Genomic DNA, 21,904 nt, shown 5'->3' on the forward strand with positions numbered 1-21,904 from the left:
TCCAATCACCCATTAAACACAAAAATGTTTAACAGTTACATACACGTCATTAATTTATTGCTGTTTATGTATAGCGGTTTATTTAAAGGGGTCCTATTTTGCCTATTTTCCAAATTCTTTATTATGCTTATGATGTGCTAAACAATAGGTGAACATGTTTAGATTTTAAAAAAATACTTTATATATGACATATTTCACCTAGGGATGCACCGAATGTTCGGCCACCGAAAATGTTCGGCCGAAAATAGCAAAAAACGCAAGTTGTGAAGTGGCCGAATAAATTTTACCGAACATGACTCGTGATACGATCAAGCAGCAACCAGCACAGAGAGAGAGAGACAGAGACACACGTGCGCTTTATTACTGCCGCAAACATTTTGGCAGTGTGTGTGTGCGTGTGTGTGGAGCATTTTAAAGTGTCAGAGAAAGACACAGCACGGGACTTGCCGCACGGAAGTAAATTTCCGAATGAAACCGTCTTTACCGGTCGGTAACTTTACTTCAGACGGAAGCGGGCTGTCTGACAGTAGCCCCGCCGCTCGCGACATCCTTTGACATCATACAGTGGTCACGTGCACACAGTTCCCTGTACTTAACAACTTGTCAAAGTATGTTCTGTGCATCCTGGCCACGAGTGCACCTTCTGAGAGAACAGTCAGCTTTTGTGGGCGGAGTTTGGAGGAGAGACGTGAACTGAAATGGTTGTCAGTCAGCATCAGTCAGAATTGCTTGCTTTGGATGTTTTTTTTCCTCAAATCATTTTGCAATGTAGCCTATAATAATCCAACAGTTTTAGTTTATTCGTATTTTTAGTTTATAGGCCTAATGTGGAATGACAGTTTTTAAAGAACTGTTTTGTTGTAGGGGTACAGAGTAACTTACATTACATTCTTTTAGCAGTCAGTTATAGGCCTAATTAATATAGGCTATTCATGAAGGGAGAGGGCTCAATTTTTTGTTTGAATTTACTTTGTTTTGCTCAATTTTATATTAAGTCGTATGGTATTTTATTGAAAAGCAAGACAAATTATAAAAAGCACATTTTGACTATTCAGTTTGTGCAATAGTGAAAAAAATGGCTTAATAAATAGAAGAAATGCAAAAAAACATGTTCGGTGTTCGGTATTATTCGGCCTTCGGCCAAGTGTTTCACATCTGGTGAAACCAAGAATTCGGCCAAGAATTTTCATTTCGGTGCATCCCTAATTTCACCCGTGTTGTACGTTGCTATCTCGATTCTCAGAAACAGGCTGTTGAGTTCATGGTTCTATGAACTCCCTCCTTCCGAAACGCTCTGATTGGTCAAACTGAGCCAGTCTTTTGTAATTGGTCTCCCGCTTAGAGTGTGTGTTGAGATGTCCCACCCATTACCCCATCCGTGCTCCAGGGGGCAGGTCAAAACTAAATTTAAAGAAGTGAAATTCCATCAGACCTCCCCTTTAAAGGAATAGGTCACCCAAAAATCAAACTTCAGTGAAAATCTGTAAAAAACCTCTACTATGTATGACACAAAATGTAAAGTTTTAATTTTGGGTGTGAGCTATTCCTTTAAGAGGTGCACTTGTGTATGATGTGATGTCATCACCCCACGTGAAAGTGCCGACTGCATTGATCATCATTCTAGTCAAAGACACGACCGTAAACATACAATGAAACAGTCAATAAAGACGTCAACACAATGACACCACATCACCCCGCCCACCCTCGCTAAGCTTCCACAAGCCCCGCCCCCACCCCATGTCCATACAGTGAGTGATAACAAACAGGCGTCAGCAATGACAGGACTGAGACTGAATTAAGGGCCAGTAACAGCGCACTTAGCCGTTCATGAATCGCAACTGACCACAGTTATGTTAATGGTGGCATTACGGTGCACCAATTTGCTGTTTTTCCAATATCCATGACAAGCCACCATTGTGCTGTCAAGCTTACATAACAATTAGCTCAGTTTTTATGGACATGTTTACAAAGAACCTAAAGCAAAATATTCAAGCCCAACACAAAAGACATTCAGCCGCTTGAAAGCATTTTCACGTCTGTGACTGCGCCAAGAAAACAGTCTTTATCACAGGGCCCGGTGCGAACTAAAATCATCCCGGCCACTTTCTTTCTCTTTACTAGATGAAGTCGTTGCCGAAGCAACGTGCCCGGGCCCCGTTCATTAGGAGAGCACATCATGGAATTGTTTCTGATAACCATCAGCTTAACTGAGAGAAACAAATCAATAGGTGTTGGCTCGGTTCATTACGTAAAAGTCAAAGAGAGAACCACTCTCTTCTATCTCTCCTGGTCTTCTGGAACAGAAATACAAGCAGCCTTATAAAAATTGGACTTTGCCTTGGGCCTTCAAAGCCCATACAAAAACAAGCCGGTTTAACTTTTGCAATTCGTCGTCATTAATTTTTACAAGGTCTGAGATACACTTCCCTCCCTGTTTAAGAGCTAATGGAGACAAGGAAATGCTAACAGGGCAGCTGTCCAACTGAAGTTGGGGCATATGAGCACCCTGGGGCGGTTTCTGATGATCCAGCAAAACAACGACCAGCCTAGATCAAATATTGGCGGAGAGGGAGAGAGAGAGAGAGAGAGAGAGAGAGAGGAAAAGAGAGAGCACCAGAGACAGAGAGATCGCCTGTAAGCATTCAGTGAGTCAGCACTGCACGGCGAGGAGAGGACGAAACAGCTCAACAACTCAATAACAAGAAAAGACAATGTACCCACACCTCACCGACCATTCCTGGACAACATGCTACAGTGTTTCCATGAGTGAGTGAGCTGTGTGTATGTGGTCACCTATGTGACGGTCCCCAGAGTCCTCCCTTCTGGGAGCCCACCGCTAATTCAGGGGCCGACCGGTCAGCGGATAACAAGCACATTGAGTGCACATACACGCTGAGCACGACATACAAGATTGATCACCATCGTATCAGGCTCCCCTCGCATCAGGAACGTCTCGCGGCGACAGGAGCCAGGCAATGTTTGAGCATGTGGGACCGGCTGACCTACAGAGAATCAGAACGTGAGGTAACGAGATAAACGTGCCGTTCCGATCACCTGGTGCGCAGCGGCATCTGGCTAATGAGAGCGTGTTAAAACCAGCGAAGGAAGTGCCGTTTATTGGCATGTTAACTCATGCCCCAAACATGCAAAACATATGCGGAATTACCTTAATTGCCAGCGCTAGCCCTGCAACACATCTGTCTGCTGAAATGAAGAAATGTCAGGGATGGAAACATGCAGAGACGTGCTTTTAAGATTTATCTTGTGCATTTTGGAAGTCAGTTATATAGAAAACAAGTGATGTCATTGTAAACATCTGTGGTTTTCCAAAGCCCATTTTGACTTTCTTTTGTGGAACGCTATTAGGGGTGTAACGATACTTCGTATTACAAAATTTCGCGATGCAAAAATGTTACTATGGGCATCGTAGAGAGATGGGGATATTTTACGATATGTTTAATTATATTCGTTCAGCGGTCAAGACGCTACCTACTCTGCGTCAGCGCGTCACGTGTGCTTATCTCACATATGCGGTAGAGAGAGAAGTCTCTGTGAGAAGGGGAAGCACAAGACACAATCTGTGTCTCCAATGGTTTACAAAGCGTCATATTTTCCTTCACAATCGCTGTTAAAACACAGCAAACTTGAAGCGTGACTGCAGGCGAGTCACCCCGAAACTCATTACAAAGGCAGCACAAACGTTTTTAAATGCCAATGTTAATTTATCCGCTAACGTGAGCTGCTGCATAACGTGATATGCAACATAAAGTAAGCAACAACAAAGAAACAGCGCTGTTCCGATCAGAGAAGCGATGAAGTGAGTCGTATTGTATATTAAAAGATCGAATGACATGTTAAAAAACAAGTATGTGATTTGCATGATTGAAGAAATGTAATACAGTTTATGTAATATGTCTTTTTGAAAGATTTTTCTCATTCATTACTGTCTCAAGCAAAGACAGCGCAGCTTCAAAGAGACATGAGCCAATAGCGCTTGAGTGTGAGCTCTGTCTGAGCGTTTCATTGGTTGAATGTACTGAATGAACAAGTCAATTGAGTCAAAATGAGACTGAATGAACTGCTACATGTCGTTCATGGTCCAATATTGTCTATGTTACAACAATGCATATCCAGTAGTTACTCAACTTTTCTGAAAAATAGTAATGGTAATGACCAGGTTTAATTTAATTCCAAGGTAAAGTAAATTATGTCGAAACAGTTAAATCTTTGCATGGAACATTTAATTACACCAATTAAATGAGTTAATCCAGATAGATTTTAGTAGACTAATATTTCGTCGACTAAAAAGACTAAAACTATGATAAATTGAGATGACTAAAACTAAATTGCATTTTAGTCAAAAGACTATGACTAAAACTAAATCAAAATTTACTGTCAAAATTGACACTGATCTTAATTCTAATTTCAGTTAAGTCTTAACATGTTAACAAGTTGTATGTGCAACAAAATAAGTTACTGAAATTGTTAATATTTTGAAAATAAATGTTATTTGAATTTTTAATTTTGTTCAAAATATCGAGATGTGTATCGTATCGTGAACCCAGCATCGAGATATGTACCGAATCGTGAGCTGAGTGTCGTTACACCCCTAAACGCTATAGGAGGAGTGTTCATGCTAATCGCTTCTATTCAATATAAGTGACTATGATTTTTCACTTTATGATGTTTAGTCTATACTGTAGCTTTAGCTGTCTGAGACTTTTAGAGCTTTAGCGCTCCATCTGTTGGTCCCGATCCACTTTCATTGTATGAAAGAGAGCATTTTAGGGTGCGTTTATATTTGGCATTAACAATGCGACCTGTATCTGGATGTTGTCCACATACACATTGAAAAGACAAGTGTAAACGCGCTTCTGATTGGAATGTTATCCGAGGACGCATTGTGTTTAGTCGAGGACGCATTGTGATCGGATCTCAGTGTAATGTAAACGCAATCCAGACAGTTTATCTACATTTACCGGCACAACTTCACAGAAAACCCCGCCTGCTGTCATTATTCTCTCGTCTGTCCGAAACCTGTCAGACTGCGGAGCAGATGACAAATACAGAAGAAAGTTTACTCTTGCTCACGCACTCTTGCACAGTTGTTCATTTTCCCACAAAATGATCGTGGATACTTTATTACAGTGTAGCATTATTTGCAGCCTACAGAGGATGTATGTCAAATCACACGAGATGTTTTCTTGGCCACTTCAGCTTTATCATCACATAGGCTATCTGTGACTGCCACGACTGTTTTACTCGCACACACAGCGCCAGTGGTGTTTATAAACGCATCATTTGTTTATTTTCATGTCACAGACACGAATAGCAACACTATACCAGCTTGTTTCCAACATATAGGCTACTTGTGTGCGTGCGTGTGTGTGTGTGTGTGTGTGTGTGTGTGTGTATTTATTGTATAGCATACGGCATAATATACTCTCAGTTTTCCCGCTGTCCCGAGGGCTGCTGCCGTGTCTCGTACCATCCCCGGAAGACAGCTTGAAACGGAGCTCTGAATACACACCGTATATATCATTTACACACAGAATCAAGATTGAATAGTGTTGCTTATAGCTGATGTTAGTAAACACGCTATTTAGGGCGCAGACAAAGAAATGACGCGCTGTCACTTTCATCCGAACCAACCCAAATAGACGAGAACGATGTAAGTGGTCGCTTTTGATCATAGGAACTTCGGCCTACTTATGTGATTATTTTATGTGTGTGACATGAATAAACAAATGATGTGTTTAAAAACACCGTTAGAGTCTGTGTGTATGTGCGCGCGCGCGAGTGAAACCCGCCACAGCTCAAGTACAAAAGCTTGTGTCATTTTACAAACGTCCTCTGCTTATACTTTCACATATAAGATCATTAATCGTTTTAACCGCGGTTTACTTCCCACCGCTGCCTCGAGTTCAACATGGCTGCGTATCAAATGTGTAACATGCTCATCCTCCCCGTTATACGTGTTGTGTGAAATCTCCCTGCACCGGGGCTATTTTTAAATTGCAGGCTTATTAAAATAATGGGCGGGAAACTATAGAGATCCGATCAGTTATCCAGATGTGGAAGCCACTTGTTGACAAGTGCAAACGCGCTGTGTCCTGATTGTCTGAAGATCCGATCTGCTTGTTCGGATCACCGAGATCGCACGTTAATGCCAAATATAAACGCACCCTTAGACATACTCTACCTTTGGTGTTCCACCGAAGAAAGTCATTTAGCTTTGGCAATACATTCAAGTGATATTTAATACAATACATTTTTCACATTTACTTTTGGGTGAACTATTGCTTTAATGTTTAATTCCCGTGCAACTCCAGTGTCTAACACCTGCATCTGGCTTTTTCTGTATCTTTGGAGTTTCCTAACTTACAAAAAAAAAGCATTTACATAAGTAAAATATCCTCCAAGCTCAAAAATTGTTAAGCAAATTTTGTGATTTACAGAAAAATGCCACATTTATCTGGGGCCTAATCCACTTCTCATTATTTATGCTGACATCTCCATTTCCTCATGAAATTAAACTTCCACATTTAGGTTGGAAGGAACAAACACAGCACATAACCCAAAAAAGCACAACATATTCAAATAACATGCAAATGACAAAGTTAATGCTGTGTTTAGCAAAGCATCTACATGGGCCCTAAGAGGCAAGACATAATATTTCAAAAAGGCTGAACTCTGGACAATTTGTGCCAGCAAACGTGTCATTGATATTAAAGTCAGCAGCTTCACAAAGTGCAGGACAAAAAGAAAAGAATCACACCTAAATTTATTTGGCTCTCTTTTGAGTTAACAGAGGGCAGGAGTGAAACGGCACTACAACAAAAGCTCGCTTTTACATGCAAACACTACTCTCAAAAGCCATTTTCAATAATATAATAAACAGCATCAGTATAGTGCATTAAAAACATATCACAGCTGAACTGACAAATTAGCCATATTCAACTCCAACAGAGAGTAATTTAACTTAAGAATAAAGCCAACAGACAAAAACAGACCGACATAGGGGTCTATTTACTGTCTAGTGGTCTCAAAGCTTTCTCATGCATCATCTGAAACACTCTCAGGTTTCTAGTGTCCACCTATCTCTCCGCTCGCCCACCTCGCCGACTCCACAGCGACTCAGGAGCGAGGATCGAGATAAACAGCTAAAACAATCGCACGGATGCGAGCGCCCACTTTATTCCTATGCCAATCCTGTTAGCTAGAATAAACAGGAGCGCACCGCAGCTGAAATCAAATGCGAAAGAGTCGCAGCAAGAAAGCCAGAAGAAACAGAAGAGGAGAGTGTGTGCACAAGAACACTTCATCAAACCAGCACTGACAAAAGGGTCACTGATGCTTGGGTCACTCACACCACACTCGATTATCATTATCAGCTTTGTTTGAAGACATTGAGTGGCACGGTGAGCTTCCCACAGCAGAGTTGGACCTAGGGTGATTACTCGACAGGGAGCATTTCAAAGCAGATGACACCAAAGACACGCACACTTCACACCACCAAAGCATGATGGCAGCAAGCCGTTCTGCTGACACGCTCACATTTACCGGACATTAATGCTGGTGCCAAACTGCGACAACTTGAAGGCAAAACTGAGAACCAAGTCCTGCTGAGAATTCAGAGTCCAAAGGCACCGAAGATTAGTGCTGGAGGGATCAAGCCACGCACTTTAGACTTCAGTCTTAAATTCGACCACAGAAGAATAGAGTTATCACATTAGACACAGACGGAGCAACAAGTCGGGGATATTAGCGAGAGACTAAATGAGATGGAGCATCGCTCCGGGCTTACTGTAGTTTACATTACACCTGGATTAAAAAACTAAATGAACACCTCTGCAATTAAAATGAAAGTACCAGATGGTAACCAAATGGTGATTATATTAGCCTGCAGTGAAAATCTGCTCCAGCCCTCATATTTTACATTAATAAAGATTTACATCCTCAACATGGACACAAGATGACATGTCGCTTGAACGAGGGTAAAAGATGCCTTTTAAACAAAGCTACTGATAAAGTAAAGATTTCTAATAGTTTAGACAAACCAATTAGCATTATATTAATGGAATATTACATGACCATCAATTACGTTTAAAAACTGTGAATAGCTTTGAGCATTCAGCACATCACTGACGTGATGCCTTTAAGGTGTTCCGTGTGAATTAAAAACAGAAACTGTTTAATATTTTATACATTTTGACGGTCTCCCAAAACCTATCCTCAGCTGTCTAGACAGATGGCATTCTTGACATAACAAAATCAAGCAACATAAATGATACAGTGTAACAACAATAAAACGGCTACCTAGGTAAACAGCTCACAGTCACAGGAATGGAAACATTCAATAAATTTTGCCACTTGATATATTAACATTATTTAACGTGGTTAAGAAAAGAATGCAAAAATTAGAAACTATATATTAACTAGAAATTCAATAATGCAAATTGTATTATTAAGCAGGTAAGGCAACATTTACATCTTCTGACAGCTGAAATGAAATTCGCTGACGTATTTAGGATAGATCTGTATTTAACACTAGTTTTGTTAAATTATGTTTCTACATTATCTACTCGAATAATTACATAGTTTACATCTAAATCAGGTTTACATAGATGAATATGGATATTCCTGTCATTACGGGATACGACGTTCAATAACAACAGGATTACATCACACATCCTTTCACTTTTTATAAAGGTCATGACAACGTCGCTGCCAGCACAAATCACGAGCAACATGATCAAGACATTAAAACAATCCATAAGACTCGGAGGTGTTACGCGCATCCACTATTACTACAGCAACAACTTAATGCCAGAGTTTTAGTGGGCAGCGACCAGTCAGATAAATGCTACAAAGTACCAAACAAAACGGCATCTTACGCACCGTGACACTGTCAGATCTGCTTATGCATTTAGTCAAGAAATCTGCATAAAAAAACATTCTCCCTCCGTTCGCGATCCCTGTGGGAAAAACACCCCGAAACACTGGGTCTGGGGATCAGGCATCCTTTCCGAATGGAAACGGGCCCGTTATGACGGACTCAACAGAAGGCGGACCCGCGGAATGAATGGAGCGCTGTGAGGTTGAGGTTTTTCATAAAAGCGATGGAAAATTTCAGCCTTACCGGTTGCAGTTTATGTCGAATAGACGCTTTGCCCAGCGGCGGCTGGTGATGCCTCCTCTGGAAGCCGCTCTTCGGGTACTCGCTGTAGGCTTTGTTGATGCCGATTCGGTCCCTCTTCTCTCTGGCGTTGTCTTTTCTGTCTTCACCCGTGTCCAGATTGCTGAAGTTCCACACGATAAGCGTTTGGACCAGCAGCACTGTCAAAGCGGCTATTAACGCTGACCGTGAACGGCGAGCCAACTTACGAGCGCACAGACTGCCGAACATCTTCACCCTGAAGCGGCGAGGCGCCACTGCCGTGCACCGACAGCTTTGTGGCTCCGCGTCGCGAAAGCAGCGTGGAAAAGGAGAGAGGGGGCGGCTGGCCAACGTTCCGCTGGAGGATGAGAGCAGATGAAATGAGACGACGCGCCCCCGTGTGGTGGCGCTTAGAAATTACATGGAGCGGTTTTAAAGGGATCGGAAAAACCTGGTTTGCTCAGAAATACATATTTGCGAGAATTTTTACAAATCCAAATCGTAATAATTGATGCAACAAACACACTACAAACAAGGGTAAATGCTCACGTCAGGAATCAGCAAAATGGGAATTCAATTATTTTCAATGAGTTCGCAAAGTTTAGAAATACGGTCCCTGTTATCGCCTCAGGGGTGAAGGTGAATGGCCACATCATATTTCATCCTTCCTTTATTATGGTTTAACCCATGGTTCAACCGATCAATGGCTGCTAATTTGATAGTGTTAACCCGTCAGATTTCGAAAAAGACAGATAACCCTGAGAGCCAACATGACTCCCTCTACAATAAACCCAGGTGAAGCATGCAGTTTTTTAATCAAGACTGAGTCCGTCTCTCATCCCGCATAGCGCGGCAGACATACAGTACAGGGAGACGTGGTTTCCATGGGAATGCCCCGTGTCCTTTCCTTTCCTCCAACAGTTCAAAGAGACACAATGCGACTTCGCTCGCGCACATCAGAGCGTGGTGAGCACCGCTGTTTGTTCACAGCGTTCTTGACATCATTAAAATTGAATCAACCACCCCGATGCTGCTGCTGTATAATTCACAAGTCTCGCGTCGAGATCACAATGCTTTGATGAATTGGAGAAAAGCACGAGGCACAGTCACACACTTCGTGCCCCTCACAATGGTTGCAGAACAGACAGAAAGTCCCTCAGGCAACATACGAGGAGGTGTGCAGTTACGCGGGAATTCGCATGTCGACATTCGCCATCGCTAGGCCTATTTGCACATGGGGGTCGTAAGATCTAGCAGAAGAGGGGGACGAGAGCAAAAAACAATGGGACATGTGCCCTTGGGCAGATTTTCTCCACGTATATTCATTTGTCAGGAGAATTTACAGGTTTTTCCCAAACGATTTGCTTCAGGGTTTATAAAGATCTAGAGAATTATCAATGCTTTATAGCCTACTTGCTGTACAAGCAAAGCAACCACAATTTGACCAAATTAACAATCAACTAAAATGAAATGTACATAAAAGGTAAAAACATAATTACTTCACTTTTATTAGCCTATATTAAGCATATAAAATAAATCTAAACCGTTTCACCAGATGCACTCAGCTGACCGAAGTTAACTTCCAGTCTGTTTTTGCTTATAATATAACAAGTTATTTTAAGTTTAATTTCTATTAATATTCATTTATACTAATATTTTATTGTATATTAATTGTATTAAATGAAATTAAAACTCAACAGTTATTGATTCTTTGCAGAGGTCTACCAGAGTTTAAATTTGGGCCATATAGGGGCGGTTTCCCAGACAAGGTTTAAGACTAGTCTCAGACTAACTTAAATGTGAGAGATGCATTGATCGAAAACAACTTGCACTGACATATCTTAAGATATATCACTGTGATTGTTTTGTCTCAAGATGCACACAGTAATATTTTTTTTGTAAAGTATGTTTTTTAAAACAATTTAATTATCCTAATTTAACTAAGGCCTAGTCCTGGTTTAAAATAATCCTTGTCTGGGAAACCGCCCCATAACGTTTAGCTATGTTGTTGCATCTGAAATCCATGATTAGCACTATCTTTCTCTCTAGCTACAAATAACTTTATTAATTGGCATGATTTTACATGAATTAAAAACACAAAACAAGAAATAGAAAAAATGCCAATAGTGGTAAAAATAATATCAATGTGGAATAAAATAATGAGATTAACACTGTTGCAGATATATACACAATATTTGGATTATTACCTGTTAGTACATGTCAGTTGGACCTTGTTCTCTGAGGAAACTGACATTCATGCATTCAAGTCTCTCTGGTGCATTAAAGGTACATTTTTATTATAGCCTATGTGTTTTCTTAATTTAAATCCCTGACCAGCTAGTCCAATGCTCAATGCTATCAGGAGCTGTCAGGTTTTTGCTATACACAACATAGACTAAATTTTAACATTGCCTATGCACAAATTACTATGTGTATGTGTTTGCATATTAATTTGTGGATTAACACCACTACAGGCCTAAACATTCATTCATTGCTCTCTGACTGTGTGTTCCATGTTTTTGGTGCCTTCGTGTAAAATGTTTGTTACACTCATGCCTCTGTTTACTTCTGTCTGTCCGCCCTTCCGGTGATGGTGACAAACAAGCCCTCCTCCGCATTGACAGGCTGATCAACAGGGCTGGCTGGAACGTGAAGCACATCTGCTTCAGTTTCACCAGCATTTATTGAAGCATCTCTTACATTCTTCAAGCTCAGCCCTCTTCTTCATTCCATTCTCTTTGTAAAGAGCAATCAAACTGGCCACGTTGATAGAGAAGCATTGTGAATAAATCTGCGGAATGTCTTACTGAAAAGGACATCGATAGTTACGCATGCAAAATCAATAATCACATTTTATTTTTACCTTCATCATCAGAAACGGGACAAAAGAGCAAATGATTGGAGGGCTCGGTGACACTCGAGTGGTGAGATTGAGTGTAGTCAGATAACAAAAATAAAAAAAAGTTCCTTTTTCATTTCTGTCATTCTTTCTCTCATCTCTTTCCGTTTAAATATGAGTCCTCAACTCCTCCACTATGGTTTAGCCTCGACTGACTGATGCACGATAATTCCATACATCAGATCCACCACTGAGCCACATCAGGCCGAAGCAAAAGAAATGAAGCACTATCAAGTTGAACCTCTGACCTAAGAACGCTAATTCCCAGGAGACAAACAGTGACACACTCAGCACAGCCAACCATGAAACATGGAAGTAAATCACACTCAAGTGTTCCCAGGCACGCAGTTTACTCAGACTGGCACAGAGTTATATTACTGTGTTACGCAGCGATTCAAAGACACAGATGTGAGGGGAAATTAAGAGTCTCATGGGAAAAAGGCCCATGGCAGCGTGTTTGCCAGCCAACTAAGTTCGAAGGACTGCGGCAGCTCTGCTCGGTGTCTTGTTTTCCTATTTAGAGCACCTATAGAAGATGGCGTTGTAATTCAGCCGTGGCTTTTCTCTCAGGCATCCTCTGAAGTCTTGATTTATGGCATCTTTCATTGATAGTTGAAGATTGAAGTCACGGAGCACATCCCATCACAACCCCGCAACTGACCTTGACCTCGGACACCGCAGGGCTCTCATCTGTCACCACACACATCTGTCAGTATCCCGGCTGCTTATACGCAGGATGGTTCCAAGCTCTATTTTTACCACGATTTATTGATCCGCTGAATAATTTATCATCGTTAATTTTCCCTGACAAATTGTTTCCTCTCTTTCTCACGTTTCCAGTGACATTAAACTGACTCGGCCCGAGTTCATTTTGTTTTTGTTTGTGCTGGTGCTGACATTGTGGGTTATGAGGTGGGAGAGGCTCTCAACACCTGAGATAGATCCTTTTGTATTAAATTGCACGCCTCGGTTTCGGAGGGACCGAGTTGCTGCTGTAAAGGTCAGACTCGGGTCCTTCAGAGGCGTCCGCTTGTCACTCTGCATCCGTTCTGTTTCCACAGGCACGGAGTGTCTTCTTGTGGTTTTTTGACCTTGCACAGCTGCCATCCTTGGGGCCACACCCCTCCATCTCTACAGGGGCTCACGATGAGGCCATCCATTTCCCACGATGCACCTGCAGCTCCATGGCTGTTACGTGCCCTGCCCGAAACCTTGTTAGAGCAATAAAAATAGTAGCATGAAACAGAAGGGATGGTGAATTGGAGAGGGACAAAAACCTACAGCGCTGGCCAAGATATTCTCACAGGAATGACGCAGTTCAGCAAAGCAGGTTAGACCAATTAAACAAGCGTCAGCTGCTTTCTCTGATTAGCATTCACACCTCACACTGAGAGAGAGAGAAAGAGAGATGAATTCATATGGAACATGTTTCACACGAAACTGCTTGTAACCCACAGGAAAGGAAAGTGACACATCAGATCATGTTAATATTTCACTTATTTCTCCTAAACAGCGAAGAGATTAAATAAATGGAGACTTTTCTCCAGAGAAAAGACCCCAGTAATCCCCTAGAGAGTTTAAGAAAATATCTCAACAGTATTGAAGTCACTTTAAATATGAACGTTTCTGTTCAGATTCTTCCAAAACCAAATTATTTGAGTTATTATGCCATCCGCATACATTATATCTCTATTATATGTCTCATTAATATATCATTGATTTTATTTCTGCTAAATTATCCAAGACAGCTTTAAGACAGTGATACTTGGTAACAAAAGATTTAGTCGCCATTTAGTCTCTGGGTTATGAGAGAGCAAGCTTTAAGCAAATGAAATGTTCCTCTCACTATAGCCTCAAACATGAACTTACTGAGCCAGTTATGCAAAGCAGCCAAGGAGGGCTTGTGAAATGAAGAGTGTGTATTATGTGGCATGTTATGGCTTGTTGCACAATGTTTAATCGTGGCTGGACATCCCTGCTCACATTCATCTGTGGGATTATACCATCGACAGCCAGACGATGCTTCACATACTGATAAGATGTTGTTTTTGTCGCTTTCATAGCTCTGTTGTCTTCACTGCACTCGGCCGTCTAATTCTCCCTAGGCAGAGGTCATTACCTTTCCTATCTAAACGTGAGTATTTGGGCTGCACAGATCGATGGGCTTGGTAAATGTCAGTTGAGACTGCGTGTTGGGTCCATTTCGAGACTAGTCAATTGCGGTATGTGCGGGATTGAGGGTCCGGATTTATAGGACATGCTTGACAGAGATGATTGTGGAAGGGAGATCAATGTCTCCAATGGCTCGGCTGTTTCACATGGGGAGCATCTGCAGTTCACAAGAGGAGAAAGAGATTAGGTGTTAAGCAGTTGTGTGTTTCCTTCCTGTGTTTTCTGTATGGGAGGACGACCTCATGAAACTTGTTAACAAAATTCCCTGGACATTTTCTGGATGTTTTCACCCCTAATCAAAAGAAAGAAAGAGGTCATTATATTTTGGATGACAATGACACCTGTTTCATAGAACACTAAATATAATGTTTGTGCATTCCTTTACAAAAAAAGATGTTTATTCAAGTGTGCCATTTGTAAGTTTATCACATATTTCAGAAATAAAAGGTAATACCTAAATATGAAAATACAGAGTAGAAGTGCAAAATGGTATATTAATATATTTGATATAGTATTAATATTATTAACAAAATAATATACACAAAGTAAATGTATAAGTACAAGTAAACATGCAGTATAAAACTACTAAACAAGTATACTTCAAAGTGTGCTTTCATAAACTAAAAAATGTGCTATAAGTATTGAACTAGTAAACTATCAGTGGAAGTGTGTACTAAAGGTTGACTTAAATGTCAAAGTCTGCTTTATTGTCAATTCTGCAACATGTACAGTACATACATATTGAAATTGCATTACTCTCAGACCCATGGTGCATACAAATAACACTACACAGAATAAAAAATATATATAAAAAATACAGATAAATACAGATTATACATATATGTCAAATACAACTATTACAAGCAGGGATATTAAAAAAAAAGAAAAAGAAGATAGCTAATGGCAGATAGAGTGCAAACCAGTGAAATATACAACAGTGCAGATGTAAGGTAGTGCAAAGAGCTTATTAGTCTGTTTAAAGTGACAAAGAGAGCAGGCTTTGTTAACCTGTCAGAAGAGGTAGTTGAAGAGGGACAGACCGATGCTGAATGAGGTAGTGAGCAGTCCAAGGCTGCATAAAGTGACTAGTGCGGGTCAGTGTAAAAAGTAGGCAAATTTGTCCCAAGTATAGAAATACTATACACTACTAATACATTGATATTAGCAGTGTTGGGTGTAACTAGTTACTAAGTAATTAGTTACTGTAATTTAATTACATTTCCCTTGAAAAAGTAAAGTAAGGGATTACTCAATTTTTTTCTGTAATTTAATTACAGTTACTTCTGATGTAATTAACTAAATACGTTTTAGTTAATTCTCACATTTGTAATATGATCAGTTAATAAGAGTACTTTATGTAGTTTTATATTATTTATTTGAATTAATTAAAAGAGCCGTGTCATGGAGGACTAAACCTGCAAAAATTATAAATAAATAAATGTATAAATAAATAAATATATAAACGAATAAATGTAATAATATGAAAATAAATAAAGGAATGAATGGTTTGATAAAACAAAATAATTCGTTTGAGCTATTATTGATCTTAGCTTTAACTTTTCTTTTCATTTTTTAAATTGATTTATTATTTTTTGTGTCCATTTTTTAATTATTTTTAATTATTATTATTATTTATTTTTAGATTATTTTATTTATCATTTCCTTTTATTTTTACATTTATTTATTTATACGTTTATTTATTTTTATATTTATTTATTATCGCATGTATTTATTTCCACTTTTATTTATTTATTCTTGAATTTATTCTTACTTTTCTGTGTCTTGTATGATAATTAGATGGGTTGGTCTTGCCTACTATTGGTCAATCTGTAATAAATCATCAATAAACGCACCTAATCTGAATGACACACAGTCATTTGATGCATGGTTATCGACTTCATTGGCTAAATGCTGTAACTCTCTAGCTAATTGTGCGCCCGCCATAGTTACTTAACGTTATACACGAAGCAAACGATCAGTGAGTGACGTGACGTTAGTCCAAAACAAGTCAAGAGTAATCGATCAAACGCTTCAATCTACGCTGAACCAATAGTAGGCAAGACCAACCCATCTAATTATCATACAAGACACAGAAAAGTAAGAATAAATTCAAGAATAAATAAATAAAAGTGGAAATAAATACATGCGATAATAAATAAATAAACATAAATAAATAAATGTAAAAATAAAAGGAAATGATAAATAAAATAATCTAAAAATAAATAATAATAATAATTAAAAATAATTAAAAAATGGACACAAAAAATAATAAATCAATTTAAAAAATGAAAAGAAAAGTTAAAGCTAAGATCAATAATAGCTAAAACGAATTATTTTGTTTTATCAAACCATTCATTCCTTTATTTATTTTCATATTATTATATTTATTCGTTTATATATTTATTTATTTATACATTTATTTATTTATAATTTTTGCAGGTTTAGTCCTCCATACATGTCTATCCTTGAATCACTTAACAAATCAAGGTTGATATAGGATATAGAAAGTAATTAGTAATTAAATACTTTTTGGAGAGAGTAATTTGTACAGTAATCTAATTACACTATTGAATATGTAATTAGTAACTAGTAGTTAATTACTTTTTCAGAGTAACTTACCCAACACTGGATACTTAACATAAAGTATATCATAAAAATATACATGAATTTTACTTAATTATACTCAAAGAATTTTTTTAAGATAATGAAAGAAATAATGATTGATAAATAAGTATACATTAAATGACAACGTATATAATAGCATTCGTAATTTAAATTTTAAAATATTGTGACTTTAAATCAATATCATTCCTTATTTTATCCTTTAAAGGTAAGGTTAGGCCCACAGATTAGATGAATCCCCAAAAAAACGTACCGCTACCTCATGTAGGCTATTAAATGCAGTATTAATTCAGACAACATTTGTTTTTGTAATAAAACCTTGGTGAGTTACCAAGTAGGTTAACAACACATAATTGTTCAACTCAGATAATTCTGTGCCAGGCAGACGATTGAGAGCTGAATCACAGATCTCCCGCAGTTCAAAGCGTGAGAAGACAAAGAACGCTAAATCTTTTATTTCATTTTCAGTCTAACACATCAGAGAAGAGTTTGGGGAATTGCCTGTTCCATTATGTGGTTAGGCTGAAATATGTAAATGTCTCTCTCTTTCTGAGGAGTGAAGCAAGAGAGGAAGCTCCGGGCAGTTAGAGAGCTGAGTTACAGGAAGTAACTGATGCAGCCTGTAAAATCCCTCTATGCTTAACCGTCCTTTAGTGTGACAGGTATATGCAGGATCTTCAGTTTCTCCCAACTCTCTCTCTCTGTCTCTCTCTCTCTATCCCTCTGCACTTGCATATGGGACATCCCGTGCAGTGTCAGTGGGCCCAAACCCTCTCCAAAGGCAATAAGATATACAGGTATTGTTTACATTTTCCTATTTCTAGTGACATGTGGGTTTATGTGTTTACACTCAGGGGATAAAGCAGACAATTTTTGTATTTTCTATTTTGATTTGCATATATATTTTTTATTTAAATACACCGTTGCTTTACACTACTCCACATTTAGAAACCCCAGCCACAGCCAAACATGTAAATTGGTACTGAGTCTTTTGCTTTAGATGAAGAAATATTCCAGCAGTTAGCTGGGTTAAGCACTTCCTTCTCTTTCTCTCAGTGTGATGCAGAACGGCCCTGTGGGATCTGCGCCATGGGGCCGCGGCGTGTCTGTTGCAACGCATTTTTCATTCACACTGTTTGTGCGCTTATTCGCAAAAGGCACACACTTCTCTGCACCATAGAACTGCCTAATTTGACTTTTATGCAGTTTGTGGTGAACTACATCGCACGAAGAGAGAGTCACAACAACAATCTGTCATCAGAGAAAGTCCAGCTTTGTCCAATCTGCTTCAATTCGCAAAGAGACTGATCAATGTTCGACTGTTCCTAAAATCCCTGATTCCTTAGCTGGCCGAGAAGAAGTCAAAGATAAATGCCATTTATGCATTGGGTCAGTGTGCCATATGTTATGGTTTATCAAAGAGCAGAACTGGAAGGGAAATGGTTTGTAAATGTGGTGAAAGTGACTATTATGAAAATACTTCCACAAATCAGCTTTAACTAAATATTGTTTTTCATTTATGAAGCATTTTATGAAGCTTATTTCTATGCTTCATAAAATCTCTCCTTTATCCCTCCATGAGAGCACTGCCTTCCCTTCTTTCAACATGGTTGTTCCTATTGTAAAATTTAACAATGGTAAATGGCCACAGGTAAATGCCTGCATGTGACATCAAAAGAGAGAGATTTTCAGTACTTAAATTTTGTTTCTGGCAGTTCAATAAATGGAGAAAATGAATATTTTAGTTGGGATAAGTTGGAACAATCTTGTAGGCCTAATTTATTCATCAATAAGCATTGGAATAGTTTTTATAAATACTTCACATGACAAATAAATTGCTTTGGTTTTGTGAGGATGTAGACGATTATTAAGAAATACAAAAATTTGGGGTGTTTTTAACCCATGGTAAACTTAAGTATGCACAAAAACAACTTTGGGGGTTTTAAATAACCTATGCTGGGTTGTTGCCATTTTGGGATGAAACGAGTCAGCATAGCCTAATTTAAACCAAGCTGTTGGTATTGTCCATTTTACCCAACATTGGGTTGAAATAACAACCAGCATTTTTGGATTGCAAGAAAAAAACTGCATTTTGTGTAAAAATGGATCCAGTGCAAACACAGAAATCAATACCTCAATCCCTAACAAAATGATCTCTAATGGATCCTTGGTATAACCGCGTATTTTCCATAGCTTGTTTTTTTCCATGACTCAGAAATGAATAATTTCTAGATATATTGTCCAATGCACCGAGCACGATTTTTCATTAAGCGGATGTTTTTCTGGATCAAATATTTCTACGTATCGTGTTTTTCAAACAGTCAGATGTTCCTGCCCTCAGCACAGCTTATGAACTCATTTGACTGTCACTACAACCATTAGAGCACAAGGTATCTGGCAATGATCCAGTGAGCTCAACTAAGATAAAATTCATTCCAGTCCTGATATATATTTAGGTCTACCAAGGTCCCTGTGTCCTCAGTCTAATGCCACTAGATATCCTTCAGCCCAGCTGTCTGAGCAGATTAATATTGTTATCTGTACAGATTTCCTCCAGCTAGTTCATGATTGCTCACCATTTACAGCAGAAAAGTTCAAACTGTAAGGCACCTCTTGCTATGGAAGGTTCTACAATCTAAAACGTTGTTTGGATCCGAGGTATCATGCCATTGTCCTAGTAAAACATGATGCTGTTTTCTTTGGGGAATCTGTCTCAGCGGGTGAGGACAAGTGTATCATGCAAAGATTAAGAATTTGAATACTACTCTTCCTTCCATACAATAGAGATTTCCTAAACCAGATATTTCTCACTCATTCCTACCAGCACACACATCCCATTTCTCCATCATCATGCTCAACCTGCTTAACAGATGTTAATGTTTTTGTGATGTTTCTCTGGAGGAGAGTCACAGAAAGACCGTGTGAATGAGAAAGTGAACAGAGACCCATGAACGGGTCCCCACAGACCAGCAGAGGCAGCAGCAATAATACAGAGCATCATTGTTATTGTGCTGATCAGATCATTGAATTATATAAAGCCGAAGGACTCAACAGCCCAGCAGCCGCGATCAGAACAATGGAGATGCTACAATCATCTGGAGTGCTCACAAAGCAATATGCCACTATTGTTCTGGAATTACTGTTTAATAAAGAAAGTTTTGCTGCTGTCTCCGGTGAACGTGTCCTGCTGTCTCGATGTTCATTTCCAAAGGGGCTCAGAGTACGGTTTCGCTTTAAATCCGCTAAAATGTGAGCTGACCCACTGGACGTCCAGGAAAACTGGGGACCATTTAGACTAGACACACATAATCAGACACATAATATGGTCATTGTTTGGTCATTCATGCTTCATTCTTTAACAACAGTATTGATTACACAAACGGCGAGAGAGATCCAAACCAATTCATGCTGGAAAGACTAGCTGTTATATGAGTACATCTCAAGTCATTTCGGGGAAACACAGGACTAGTCAGGTGGCAAAATTTCATTAGTTTGCGGTATAAATGACCACAGGCAGCGGCCTTTTATAGATACTGCACCAAAGAGAAGTGGAACAATGATCAACCATGGGAGCCATCAAAACGCATTCAGACGCAAAAACCTTGAATGGCTCCCATGACAGAGAAAATGCTTTGACTATTCGTGCATAGTGCCAGGGTTACAATAAACAGAGAACAATAAAATCTATTCCAAATACTGTGGCATTGACATCATTCTCTGTATTTTACAGAGTTGTAAAAAGCTGAGGTGATTCTCCTGCCCACAGAAAAACAGATTACCGGAGAAACAATGGCAATAATTATAGCCTTTAAACATGATCACAAACAGTGTGGCAAACTGAGGTCCTGACGGTCAGTCATGGTTTCATTAACATGGCTGCGTAGCAGCAGGTTTGCGATTGGCTGTCATGGCAACTGACTGCTGACAGTAGCCTACTGTACAGAGGCACACACACAAACCTCAAATTCATTTGAACAAACAGAAGGCTTTCAGCCTTTCAGATGCTTAATTGAATTGAGAATGGCCCCCTGAGATGCTGTTCAACCAATATCGCTACCTTTACCTAACACGACCCTCACAGAGAGATGCACCATATTGTGTGATGTGAAAGAACATGACAAAAATGCACCCATATGAAGAGCCATAGTAATGAAAAATATTACAATAGTTCCTCTTAGCCAACAGCGAGAAATATGTAATTGTATTAACTATTTTATATCACTGCTGTCCTTATTATGTCCATATTTTGTGATTTTGATTTTTGCCATAAATAATTATAATTAGTCACCCTTTATTGTTGTCACTGGGTTTTGCAAATATCTAACCCATAAAAATGATTAAAAAGTGCTTGTCAACTCAATTCAATCATTACTACAGTGTTTTTCAATTTCCTGAAAAACAGCTAATTTGTACATACAGTACAAGATTTCAGAAAGCAGAAGGATAGCGACGATGTCATAATACATTTTTTTCTAAATGGTTTTTCTTGTATCTTACATTTTTGCCAAGGGGAAATAACCCTACCAATCTTCTGTGTCTCCTTCATCCGAGATCAAATGATATGCTATAACTGCATCAATTTAATAGTTTTTATTAGTTTCATAGTCTTTACTTTTACTAGATATCAACAACTGTCTACTTTCTTTTTTTTCTAAAGAATTTTAGGAGAAACAAAGTTAATATTTTTACATGCACGCACAGAGAAACATTATATTCATTTTTCTCTTCCTAAAAACATAAAAACATTAGAATGAATACATTTTTTTTCTCTGCAGTATTGGAGGTCTAAAAACATTGGATCTTTGTTATTTTGACCGATTTGTCCAGTTTTCAGTTTTTGCAAAGAAATGCTATAGGCTACGTAAAATTTTTTTTAAATTGGAATTCGGGAGAAATGTTGTCAGTAGTTCACAGAATAAAACAAAAACTTCCATTTTACTTATACACATAACTTTAAATAGTAAATGCATAAAACAATAATTATATTGAAAACAATAAATTGAAAATAATTTTAAAATAATAATAAAAAAACAGTTTTTTTCCAGAGCTGT

The 21,904-nt window shown here is 38.8% G+C and overlaps 1 protein-coding gene across 1 annotated transcript in view; it reads right to left on the bottom strand.

Moving 5' to 3' along the window:
* Positions 1-9,458, bottom strand: part of xylt1 (xylosyltransferase I) — a 68,728-nt gene extending 59,270 nt beyond the window's left edge. The window contains exon 1 of the mRNA XM_057346401.1: positions 9,143-9,458. Coding sequence (XP_057202384.1) covers positions 9,143-9,409 — 267 coding nt within the window. The 5' untranslated portion in view covers positions 9,410-9,458. The remainder of the gene's footprint in view (positions 1-9,142) is intronic.
* Positions 9,459-21,904: the final 12,446 nt, after the last annotated feature.

Source organism: Triplophysa rosa, linkage group LG11 (genome assembly GCF_024868665.1).
Source record: "Triplophysa rosa linkage group LG11, Trosa_1v2, whole genome shotgun sequence".
In the NCBI taxonomy this organism is placed as follows: domain Eukaryota; kingdom Metazoa; phylum Chordata; class Actinopteri; order Cypriniformes; family Nemacheilidae; genus Triplophysa; species Triplophysa rosa.